General features: G+C 41.1%; 1 protein-coding gene across 1 annotated transcript in view; it reads left to right on the top strand.

The window, feature by feature from the left end:
• Nucleotides 1-5413: 5413 nt before the first annotated feature.
• The window catches only part of TDRD3 (tudor domain containing 3), a 114478-nt gene continuing 106824 nt past the window's right edge, over nt 5414-13067 (top strand). Inside the window, exon 1 of the mRNA XM_062566921.1 lies at nt 5414-5475. Within this exon, the coding sequence (XP_062422905.1) occupies nt 5423-5475 (53 nt within the window). The 5' untranslated portion in view covers nt 5414-5422. The remainder of the gene's footprint in view (nt 5476-13067) is intronic.

Raw genomic sequence — 13067 nt, 5'->3', positions numbered from 1 at the left:
TGTGAGATCTCTTCTTGGGACCACCACTGCAAGAGTAAAGCAGTCATTCACCATCACTCAAACTCCTTCCTTCCGTGCTGCTCAGGGCAGCTAGCCTGCCCTTGCCGGTGTTCGGCCACCCCCCCACCCCATGACTGTGGGTGCGACCACCACAACTGTGATGGAGGAGAGTTGAGCCCTGCCACAGCCAAGAGCTAAGGACTGCGACTGCGTGAAGAGAAAGGCAACTGGCCTAGTGACTCCATCTCCACCTTCCCCTGAAGGATATAAATACGTTGGCCCTGGAGACCATCTTGGGATCTTCCTGGGTGACAGCAGCTCTGCCAACTTGCAGAGCCCCTCGAGATGGAGATGTCCTCCTGCAGTTACTTACCTGAGATTCAGTGTACGTTGGCCACTCAGGCAACGTGTGGGTAAGATCAATCAGAATTGCCTTGCCTAGTTCTTTTGTTTGGGTGGTTAGAGTTAGTATAAAGTAGCTAGCTTTGTCCGTTTACTAAGTAATTATCATTAGTGTAACTTTTAGTGTAATTAGAAAATAAGTATTCTAGTTAAGTTTCTATTAATAAGAATTGTTGCTTTGTACTGTTGTAACACATGTAATAAATTTTGATCTTTGAAACAAATTGTGGAGTCATGCATTAAATCTCCCTCTCCCTCTCCTCCTCTCCCTCGTGCCATGTGAAACCCATGCAGTTCGGACTGTAAAGATAGTCTGTCATCCCACAACAACAGCCCGTCATGGAGAGACAGTCACTTTTTACCAGGGCTGTCCAGAATGCCTCTGAGATTAAATACATTTGCAAGCACCTTTTGAGCTATGGCCTAGGGCAAATTATTCAGAGAAAGAGAGAAATAGAATGGCACATTTTCTCCCAGTTCATTAAAACATTTGGGAAACAGCTCTGTAATGCCAGCACACTCCCAGAGATGCAGTGAATAGAAATGAAGGCCCTTTGCCTTCATTACCCTATTACTTTGGGCCACAAGTAAGACTGTCCTTGCATTCAGTAAGAGGATCTGTTGTCTTCAAATAATGTAACAAACAAAGCCTACAGAAGATAAAAATTCAGTCTAACCAGCATTAAATAATATTTTGAACTTAATAAACGATTGGAATGAAAAAAATAAAGTTGTACTGCATAATTATGGATGGAGTACAGGTAGTGTATGGCAGAGGAGACGGGTCCTTATTACTCACTTTGGGCTTACAGCACATTATAGAACATTGTTGCTTATTTGCAGTTATGGTACCTAAGATGACATATTAAATAACCTTCCCCCTTTCCTCCCTTGTATCTTTTTAAATAGCCATGTAATACCTCAAGCATATACATAATATATCAAATTTAATCTTAAAAGAACCAAAATTGAAAAACAAAAACAAATTTAATGTATAAAGATCTTATTAAAATATAAATAGCTTTATGTATAGCATTTTTAAGACATAAAGTACTAGGTACACATTATTTCTTTGAGGGAAAAGATCATTATATTTAATTCTCCATTTTTCTCTGGAAGCAGAAATCCTTTGAAAAAGATGTATCAGAGCAATCTGATAAGGCTTATATGCTGTATTTGAATTAACCAGAATGGTGTTAGCATTTAGCACCTTTTTTGTTTAAAACACTGAGAAAACTTTCTTCAGAGACAAACCACAGACAAATGAAAATGTTGCATCTGAACTGTTTACACATTAGTATATCATCAGCAACTGTCCTGCTGTCACGGCTTGGAGTGCATCCCCCTTCTCGGAGGCTGGCTGGTTAAGGGGAAGGGTTCAGCTGGCTGAGTCCAAGGTCAGCTCCTTCGCTGATGAGCGCTGCTACGGGGAAAGCTGGGAGCATGGGCTGCCCCCCTTTCCCTCAGGAGCTGCTTTCCAGTTGGGGCTGCACCGCCGGCCCCTGCCTGAGCCACATTGCAGCTGTGCAGCAGCTCTGGCTGCACCTGGTCTTGGCCCCCCCATGCTCCTGGCCCTGACCTGGGCCTGCTGGCTCTGCATCTCAGCTTGGCCTCAGGCTGGACTCGTGGCTGTGTGCTTGCTGGTGGATCGCCGGGCTGGGTCTGACTCAGCCACCGTCCCTGGCCCCGATCCTGACTGGACTTGCCACTCTGAGTCCCAGCTCCCTGCTGGTGAGGTCTGTGCTCACATCTGCCTTGTCATCACCTTCTGCTCCCAGAGCCCCTTCCCTCGGGAAGCAGCCAGCCCTGACACTTCTTTGCTGGGTTTTGAGAATAAGCATTTCTTAAAATTTATTATAGCAGATTTACACATAGAGCATTTTTAAATAGGACTGTCAACCAGTCTCACACGTGTGCGTGCACATGTGCAAGCCATTACAATGGCTAAAAATTACTGTTTTCTCTGATATTGACCTCTTTCAGAGGTGTAAAGAGATTTTGTATCACGCAAATTACCCTGAAGTTAAATATGTGAATTTAACAGTTAGTTGTTCCTCATAGGCCATGTTTTTTTTTTTTTTTTTTTTTTTTTTTTTTTTTACCACACAGTTGTCAATGGCCAACATTTTGAATCAGACGCTTGGAAAGGGAAACAAGATTGTGCTTCTGAGCTCCAGTGGAATGCGTCAAAGAAGGTTATGGTTTGGACACCAAGATTCTGAGCAAATTTTGTGAAGAATAATGCAATCATTCATTTTTAATAGGATATATTTTTCAGAGAAAGCCATGTAGGCTAGCGCCCTTTACAGGTGTGCCAGAGTCTAGGTTCATTGCCTGTGTAGGCCTAAGTACTTCGACATTCCTTAGCTTCAGCAGAAAATGTCATTTATTCTAAAGGTGGCACATGCAGAGAACAAGCCTAAGAATGTTTTTCCCTTGTACAGAGGATCTTTTTCCTCCAATTTGCAGTTCTCTGACTGTCTGGCAGGTATTGTATCACCCTGTTTTTTACATTGGACCTAATTATTTATCTCACATTGCAGCAGGGCCATCAGCAAGCTAGAAACAGCTAAGATTGGGCAGTGCCCTCTGCTAACCAAGAGAAACATGCGCTAATGGGGACTTCTCGCATACAAAAGTGTGTATGTATTTATACATAATATACGTGTGTCTCAGCTTGCACATAACAAACTTGTCAGAGTAGAAGCCTGCAGATCTCTAAGAAAGACAATGTTTGTTACATTTTCTTTATAGATGATGTTCTGTGCAATGAGTTGTAATAGCCACATGCTGGACTAATTGCCAGTATAATTGCCTGGTGATTTTGATGAAGATTTAAGTAATTTAAGTGATTTAAGTGAGCAAAAGCTTCCACGTCTTAAACTAACTTAAGGTGATGCATAAAGGAGTAATTCTCATCATCTTCTCCTAGGTCACATTCCTCTGCAGGAGTCCCTTTTCCAGTTACAGTAATGTTTACAGCCTTTCCTTGATAATCTAGTGTGCAGCCAGGTGATATTCTGAATGAGAAGTACTTTTATTTCTATTTCTTCTTCCTAACAAGTGACTGAACTGGCCATACAGTTCCACCTATCTGCTGGTGCTTTTCCATATCAACCGCTGCTACTATAAGTCTGCGACAAAATCAAGGGCGAGGTTCAGCAACTAGTATTTGAAAGAAACTCTTCTATTTGACCTTGGGGCGTTCCTCTGTTACTAATGTAACAGTTTCTTTGGTATAGCCATACAGTAAGTATATTTTAGTTCTCCTTGATATTATTGATATAGAAGCTCACAGTCAAGTGGAGTCTGTCATTACGTGACTACAACCTTTGAAAACCTGTACAAATCACTTGGTTGTTCAACCCATAAGCTATAGACCTGCTTGGGTTTGCTCAATTCTATGCAGATGCCTTTGGTGATTGCTCTCTTATGTACTTGCATCGAAGGTTGTTACAATTTCCCAATTAATAATATTCTTTCCGCACTTCTCTGTCTTATAACCAATATGTGGATCAAAACTTCACTGGGTGTGATATTGTTTTGAGATTTTACTGGCAGAGATAGTATCTACTAGTTCTATATTTCAATTGCAAATTTATTATTTTAGTGCTAGAGTATATTCCTTTTGTTGAGACTCCAGATTAGAACTGTTTGAAGCGGTACAGTATACGTAATGTAAGAAGTTGCTCCGCTCCATCTGAGCAATATAAGCATAGTTTCCTTCTTCTGTGTCTTTTTTATTACTATTACTAAATGATTGAAAAGATGCCTAACTTCTTCTAAAACAGCAGCTATGCTGGACAAAATACACACTAGTGACAAAACCTTTGTCCTAGAGTGTACTATCTCCATGACAGTAAAGAGAATATAATCCAGTAAGAACAAGCGGGACACAGTAAGAAAAGTGAACAGTGTTGACTAGCACAGCTTATTACACATTTTAACTTCTGCCGTGAGTGATTTCTAGACAACACACTAAAGATGTGTCTTCAGGTAGCTCAGAGGAGAAAACCAGCAAACTTTGGCTTGAAGCATGCTGCGTGAAAATGAAAACGTCTCAGGGATGAGAACGAGCCCACGGAGAAAAATACGCCTTAAAATAGATGAACGGAGCAGGTAGCTAAATCCTCAAACTCAGGGGAAAAAAAAAAAGAAAAAAAAAGTTGCTTTACTGAGCACCTTGGTCGCAGGCAGCAGGTTATCTCGGTTGTCCTGAGCACCAAAACCAGGGCAGGAACTTTCTCAACTCGCGGCGTAATCACGCTCAGCCCCGACAACCCCCTGAACACCGGGGCACACGGCAGAGGGGAAAGCAGCAGCCCCACCGCGCTGCTGGCACTGCGTGCAAACCGCAGCCCCCGTTAAAAGGCAGTTCGGAAAACTGAACGCTTATTTCAGCGCCTGCGGCAAAGCGTTAAAAAAAGGGGGGGGGGGAATGGCTTAAAGGAAACACAGCAACACGTTTCTTTCCGAAGAGTCCTGTCTGCCGCGCTACAAGCCCCGTTCTCATCGCCGGGAGGGTATCCAGAAGACCGAGTTGACGTGTTTGCTTATTTATTTTCCCCGCGTTGGTATCGCCGATATTCACGGATGGCTGAAACGCGCTCGCAGCAAGCGCCCCCCGCCGCCGCCCTCCCCGCCAGGCCCTCGGCGGCAGACGCCCGACCGGACCGTGCCGAGCGGAGGCGGCCGGGCCGGGCCGGGCCGGGCCCGCGGCCCCGGGCCCCGGGCGGGCGGCGGCGCCGCGGCGCCGCCCGCTCCCCCGCCCTTCCCGAGCCCGTCATGGCGGCGGCGGCTTCACGGCGGGCGGCGGAGCGCCCCGCCGCCTCCTCCCCGCCTCCCGCCGGGGGCGGGGAGCGGCGCTGGCGCCCGTCGCGGGCTTTGTTCGTCTCCGTGTGCGCCGCCGCCGCAGAGGTGGCCGGGCGCCGTGCCCGGAGAGGCCGCGGCGCGGGGGGACGCGCGGGCCCCGCTGGCCTCTCCGCCGCGGCGGGCGCGGAGCGGCGCCGAGGCGGGCGCCATGGCCGGCGCCATGGCCGGCGCGGCGCGGGCCGCGCTCGCGGACGCGGGCTGGTAAGTGGCGCCGCCGCCCGCCGGGCCGCGCTGGGCCGCGGCGCGGCCTCCCCGCGGGGCCGGGCCGGGCCGGGGCCGGGGCGGCCGGGGCCGTTCCCGATCCACTTATTTCCATTCCCTGGTAGGCGTGTGCGCCTTCTCGGGGGGCAGGAGAGAGCGGTGACGCCGGGTGCCGTTAATCCCCCCCCCCCCCCCCCCCCCCGCCCCGTCTCTTCCCCCTGCTCGGGCCTGGCGTTATTTTTCATTGCGCCCTACTCGTGCAGCCCTTTCAGGAAAGAAAATAGAGAGCAGGTGGAGCTAACACGTTTAAAAAAAAAAAGGCATTTTATTTTTTGTCTGTGAGAAAACCTCTTACGTTGTGAGAAGCGTCGTTATTTCCTGTGGTTTTGGCGGATAGTTTAATTCCCGTGCTTTAATTTAGCGGTTTTGCTGGATTGTACATCGGCTTTTAATTGTTGCTGTTACAGCGATATGCTTGATATGATTTCTTTCAAGTTTGGATTAAAACAAAGCATCTAGAGGAGCTTTTGTTAATATATTTATCTGTTATCTTTTTGCTATTACAAATTTGGCTCAGCTAGTTTTCATAGTATAGCTTTGTGATAATTCTTATCAATTTGAGAAATTAGTGTCTTCAGGTCTCTTTCAGATATGTCAAAAATACTGTTCCTTTAAAGTTGTGTAAAGTTCAATATAATCACGTGATTACTGGCTACTAGTGGATTGAAACAATATTACTCAGCTATTTAGGTTAATTTTCATAACATAAGCACATTCCATTTTCCATGCTCTTCGCGCTCCAAAAATGAAAAATCTTTGCATGAAAGTAACTTAATAATTTATGGTTTTTGTGTTTTCTGTTATATATTCAAAGCTTTATTGCACATCTTTAGGTGTTTTACTGCTTGTTCAATTTAGCGAATGCCATTGTTAAACTGCTTTTAGGTACTATGAATACCAGGCACATTTGCAATGGTCTGTGTTATTCTGCACTGTTTTTCTGTCTTTGGGGGTGTATGTTGTTAATGGCTATTAATCGTTATCGTTACAAATTTGCAGGGTGTGAACCAAAAACACAGGGACTGGAACTTGATCCCACTGGAAGTAGAGGGTGACTATCAGGTCTGCTGGAAGCATGCCTTGAGGTGGTTGCATTGGGAAGGGCAGCACAAGGGAAAGGGAAATGAACACCTGTAGTTCAAAGGGAAGTGAGGTGGAGCGAGAAAAACAAATAATGCATCAGAAATATTCTTTAGATAGGTGTTCATGTACTTTAAAATAATAACCTCAACATCTATGCTTTTAACTGTTTTGCTTGTGACTTTGCTGTCCTCTTATTAGTAGCAGATCCTAAAGTTTGTTAACACATGCAAGTAAGCCTTCCGTTGTGTTTTTAATACACATTTCTGATCTACGCTTGCAGTTAAATCATGTAGTTAAACAAGAAACCAGTTTCTTTCCATTGTTGGTGTCTCCTCATGTCAAATGGTTTGTTTCTTCATGCAGAAATTGAAGATGAGTTTATACATTAAGGTCTGTCCCCACAGAAACAGCTGAAGCACCAGAACAGATTAAGAAACTATTGTCCCATAGTTGTAAATCTGTTAGCTTATGAGATACTGCCTATTTCAATTCAATTATCATAACTTTTGTAGATCTTTAAAGATAAGAAAGGTTACTATAAACATTTATTAGTGTGAAATTTTGCTATTAGTTTTTGTTATATCTTTGAATATATAACAAAGTTCTTTTCCAAGTGAAGCAGTGACATAGTGTAGTTAATGCATATAGCTACTTTACAAACAGTTATTGTTAGTCATTTATTATTAATTTCTGTAGAAACTTAATATGTTGTTTGCTTTTTCAATTTGTTAAGTTTATTATGTAGGGAAACTTCCTCTAAGTAGTTCTTTAAACACCTAACTGATACACTGACACAGTGACAGCTAATGTAACAACCTAAGTTTTTTTTTTTTTTGGGGGGGGGGGGATATTTCATAAAAATAGGTAGAAGACCACTGTAGTTCGTGAACAGAACTGCAGTTTTTCTGAACAGAAGGAGATGTCCTTGCAGCTGTCTTAAGAAGTGCACATTTTTTGAGGCTAGTTCTTTTCATTAGGTAGTACACTGTAGTACACTGTACCTTTGCTGCATGTCCAAATGTGATATTTGCTCTGTCTTTAGATGGAGTGTGTTTGTATTATGTTGTAGTGAAAAAATATCCTGTCTTGGAAGGGAAGTTGTGTGTCAACTCTCTCTCTCTCTTTTTTCTATTTTTCTTGTCTTTTTTTTCCCTCCAAATTACCAAACATTTATGGGGAGGAGGGCTGAGGGGAAGAGAGAGTTCTTTCTATACTGTTACAGTCATGAATTTTGAAACAGATCTTCCAAAGCTGTCATTAATGCATAGACCTAAATGGAACCTAAATTACTGAATCCAGTTTTCTACAATTCCAAGCAACAGTGTGCTGGACATGATGTCCAAAAGGATGACAGAATGCACTGTGTGCAAACCGTGAATCACAGACCTCAGTGGTCTGCAACAAACTTTATTCTGTTTTTGGAAAATCTCATAGCATTTCATAGGAGAACAAGGAGGAAATCCATGACTTCTTCAGTGTCCTTAGAGATCCTTAGATAACTTGGGAGTTTATTACATGAACATGTCTTGAAGTTTTAGAAGCAGCAGGGCTAGTCTGTAGTCTGATTCATCTCGGGTCTGGTGACTGGCTGATCTCTGAACATGAGAAAGCAAGGTGTGCAAGCCGCATACCTGAAGAATTTCTTGGTATAACTAAAAACTACAAGTGAGCAAGTGGTTCCTTGTCAAGTAGTACAGGTTCTTTTTTTGCAGTATATGATGCCATAAAGCCCAGCAGGCCTAGGGCAAAAAAAAAGACTATGTAATCTTGTAAAATTCTGCATATTTTGAAGACTATGTAAGTAATGTTCCTACTATGGCAAGTTATTATTAAAGATGAAGAAGTATCAGAATTTCATTGGTTATTTGGAAAATGAGTGTTGACCAATGCATGAAAAAATGCTGGCATCAATCTAGTGTAGGTTTGATGTGTTTTGTAAATGAAAATTGTATATTTCATGTATATGAACTATTTTAAACTACTTCTGTGGAAGTATGTAAGTGATGTGCAGCATAATGGTTAACTTTAGATTTAAGATTAGTCTGTCCCAACTAACTTTTCTTATAGGACTAACCATGTGATGCGATCTTAAAGCTGTAAAGCAGGAATAGGTGAACACCTAGAAATTCAGAGAAATGCCAAAGGAACTAACCTAACACCAGTTTATAAGAATGCAGCAGGAGTTTAGGAAAGTAAGTTGGTTACAGGATCCTGCAAGGTGATGCCCTTTGCTTACATGTTCCTTTGTTGGTCTTCTGAAAGTTGTTTGGCAAGTTCAGCTGAATTTCAGCCCTAGGTAGGAAACAAGCTCAGCCTGGATAAAACATGTTCCTTGGGTACAGGGATAATGCAGTGATTTGCAGGAGAAATATATCTCTCTTTTTAGATTTATGACAGTCCTGTAATGACTTACCTATGTGGTTTATGAAATTTGGTGCTGTAAAATTGCTAAGTTGTAGTACAAAACTAAGTGCTGCATAGTTAAATTTTTTTGTCAAGGTGTGTCCCACGCTGGCTGGCATGATTGGTTTGCATTCTTGCTGGATTGTTTCTTTATGTTTTGTATATATCTAGTGTGTGTATAGGTATATATGCAAATATATTATAGCCATTTTCACTTTGGAGGAGCCAAGAAGGTCCAACAGTGCACCTTCTGTTAACGGAAATAAGCTTGAGAAACTAATACTCTTTTTTTTTTTTTTTTTAAAAAAGTTGCTAAGTAGTAACAAATTACAGGAATCAAATGAAATCTTCCCAGGATTTCAAAGAAACTAGGATATGCGTATAATTAATAGTTAAGAAGATACAGAGAAGGATAACTAAAATAGTTAAGGAGATGGAAGAGGCTGATGAGGGAGCTATGATGGAGTAGCACTCCGCTAGGAGATTAACATGTTGAGAACTCCTTAAAATACAGAAGAGAAAGCTGAAAGTGGAAAATTTAGTAAGGTTTATTTAATCTGAGGGCAATAGGTAAGAGGACTGTTGAGCTGTTCCCCAAATCCTGCAACATTGTTGCTCACTGAATTCTACAATGCTAGAACCAGGAAGGGTTTATTCTGCTAGTAGCAGTCTAGTTTCAAAATGGGAAAGAAAGTACTCTTACAGAGTGCTAGTGAAGGTGTAGCATTTGTTGCCCTCATAAGTTGTGGAGGCAAACTATATCAGCAGACTAAAAAGAAATTACACTATTTTATGTATCCCCTACTAGTGATGTATCCTCTAATAAACCTAATCTGCTGCTTGTGAGGATATGAGAGGAGCAGATTGCAGGAACTGACTGGGCTCTTAAGTTGTTCATAAAGAGCCTCTCCACTGTCAAAGGCCGAACATGGGGCTAGATGAACCATAAGCCTGTCCCAGTAGAACTTTTCATACATTCTTGCTAACAATAGTGTTTTAATCTATTAATATAAGCTATTATTGGTAAAAGAGAAGTGGAAGATAGCTAATGTAGTGCTGTTTTATTTTTGTGTTATCTGTAAAATTAAAGGTCAATAAGTCAGACAGTACAGGTAAAATTGATAACTGTTCTAAGAAGAGGATTATCAGTCCCTTGAATAAATGTAATGGGGGAAGTGACAAACTTCTTTCACTTTTTCAGGCTGAATCACTCAACATGGACCTTTTCAGAATTGTTTGAAGGGGTCGTGAATCGTATAACTAAGATATGATTGATATAGTCCTCTTGAGTTTTCAAAAAAATATTTGACCTTGGGCCTTGATCAAAGTTTCTTATGCTTTTTTGATGAGAATGAAAGGTTATTCTGTGGATAGTTGGTTAAAAGATGAGAAATAAGTTAAAGAAACAAATAGTTGCTTCATTATGGGAAAAATTTACCAGTGGATTTCTGCTGGGATCTAAGATTTTTTTCGTATTAAATAATAATCTTAAGAAATGATAGTGTTGTGGCACTGTGGCAGTTTGATGATACAGTCAGGTTAGTAAAATCTAAACTGACTGTACGGTTGCAGAACAATGTTATGCTACCGTTGTCTAGTGGTTTCAGATGGTATCCAGATGTTTTGATGAATGCCAAATAGTGCACATGGAGGGAAAATAGTGCAAGCCAGTATAAACAATGATGAGCTGCAAAACTGATGTTACCTAAAAAGGGCAGAGATCACAGAGCTTCTAGGAGTTATTTAGAAAGACATAATGGCCTAACAAATTATTGTATTTTTCATATAAATCAATGACATATTAGAATCTTGAACAGTTTGCACTAGCGTAATCATCTCAATACAGCAAGGGTTTCATAAACAGTGAAAAAGAAGAGAGATACTGGATCAAAGTTATGGACCTCTCTTCTGGGGAAGGTGAAGGTCTTCGGAAAACAGAAGAATAAGGGGAGAGGTGATAGAGGTTGATGAAATCCACAGGTCATACAGAAATGATGAATAGAAAGCAAGAATAGCTATTTTTTTTAGCATAAGAATTAGGCCACACAGTGAATTGAATTAAGCATGCTACTTGATGAAATTTTAAGTAGCTGTTCAAGTGATGTGTAATTAAATTGTGGAACTTAATTGCTACATAATATTTTGGAGCAGAAAAATGTAAGTGGGTTAAAACAGTAATTAGACAAAATCAGGTAGGGATAGATGTACTGAATGCTGAACTTCATGGCAGAATGCAGCTACTAGCTCTAGAATTGCTGGAAGCTAGGCATTTCTTTGTATATTTGCCCATGTATTGCATTGTTTCCCCAAGTGTCCTGCTTTTAACCGTTCTTGGAGGAAGGTCACTTTATTAGATAGATCCAGATCAGTTAAGCACATCCACCCTTTCTATCTTTTTATTATAGGTATTTATCTTCATGCTATAGTTCTTCTGAGAGAAGGATTTTCTACTCTTGATTGGAGTGGGGAAGGAGAAGGTGGGAATCTGGAGAGAAAGGAACAGGACTTTTAGTAATGAGACAAAGTAGAAGACAAGTAAATATGACAGACCCCATATGGACACAGTCTTGGGTGTAGTTTCTATTGCATTACTGCAACTCAGGCTTTGGGTTTTTGTTAGTTGCTGGAAGGAGCTCTCCTTCTCTTGACTTGTTCTACCAGCTTTTGGATTAATTTATGAATCTTCTTTGGGGACACAGCTTTTACCTGCTGGTGTCTCTGAATAATGTGCTTGGAAGCTGAAGGACTGGTTTAAGGTGCCTTTGTTCATAGAATTGTTGATGTTTGAATGAAGATGGTTGCTTCTGTAAACTCTCTACTCAAGAAATGAATAAAAAGTATGTAGTCTTGTTAAAACAATTCTCAAGCTGAAAGTTCTTTAAATTATTATGGACTTTTTCTTAACACTGACCTTTTCCTTGTATGGTCTAGCTCAGGTTGATTCTCTTCAATGAATGCATTCTGTAGGAGCACGTAAACTTTCTGTAGCTAGTTTACTTTTTGGAGTCCTTGGAGATTTCAGTGTGTTTTGTTTCCCTTCAAAAGTTATTTGCTTAGTCTTTTAACTCGTATGCTTTGCCTTCTCTTTGAGATGCAAATAGTTTATGAGGTCAGACGTTACATACGGTATTTGACTCAGAGGTAATTTCTTCCTTTCTGCCTCTTTTTGTCCTCATGCTTTTAGACTTTATATTGAAAACTGTACATTATCTCTGAGTTGTAGATACCTTCTGAATTTTGTATTTTTTTTTGTTGACATGTCTATTGATAAACTAATTGATATCATAATCTAAATGAGGTAAATGACTGGAGCTTGTTACACAATTATAATTGACTGCTTTGGGCTCTGACCTCTTCCCTCCCACAATTTTGGCTTCTAAGTGTACTGTAAAGGAAAAATTTGAAAATGTAATTTTGATAGAGATTTGAGAGAAGGACTTGGGCAGGATGAAATAGCAGCATACTTTATTTGCTTTTAGCAGCAAAGCCAGATGAATTTCCCAATGGAAGAGTGAGTTAATGAAACTAGCAATGTGTTTAAGAAGTCTACTTTTTCCTAGCTGTCACCATCTCTTATGATGTGAACAAAAGTAAAATCAGAGGTGGTTCAAGTGCTCCTGGAGATTTAAATTTTTATCCAGACAACTTATTCCTTTTATAAAGCAGAAATTTTAGGATTCTGGAAGATGTTGGATACAGGTGAAGAGATTGTGCACTCCAAAACCATCCTTTGAGGCTCTTGAGACAAGCATTGGCTCTGCTCAGACACTGTGTGCTTCAGACTCCCCAGGTTCAGGATCCCCTGAGCAACAGGCTGAAGGGAGGGTAGTTGCAGAATTTGCAGTGGCGTATTGTTGTCATTTATACCAATTACAAACAGATGTTTAGCCTTTTTTTCATATGTGCGTATTTTACTTAAATACCACTTTGCATCTAAATCTAAATAATACATGTGGGAGTGATACAAAGACACCCTGAAGCTTAATTTAACAGATCAAATTGCTACTAGAAATGTTAGATTTGAAAATATCCTATATGTTAGTTAA

This window comes from Rhea pennata, chromosome 1 (assembly GCF_028389875.1).
Source record: "Rhea pennata isolate bPtePen1 chromosome 1, bPtePen1.pri, whole genome shotgun sequence".
Classification (NCBI taxonomy): domain Eukaryota; kingdom Metazoa; phylum Chordata; class Aves; order Rheiformes; family Rheidae; genus Rhea; species Rhea pennata.
Note: the sequence above shows the minus strand (reverse complement) of the source record. Positions and strands in the feature narration are given on the sequence as shown.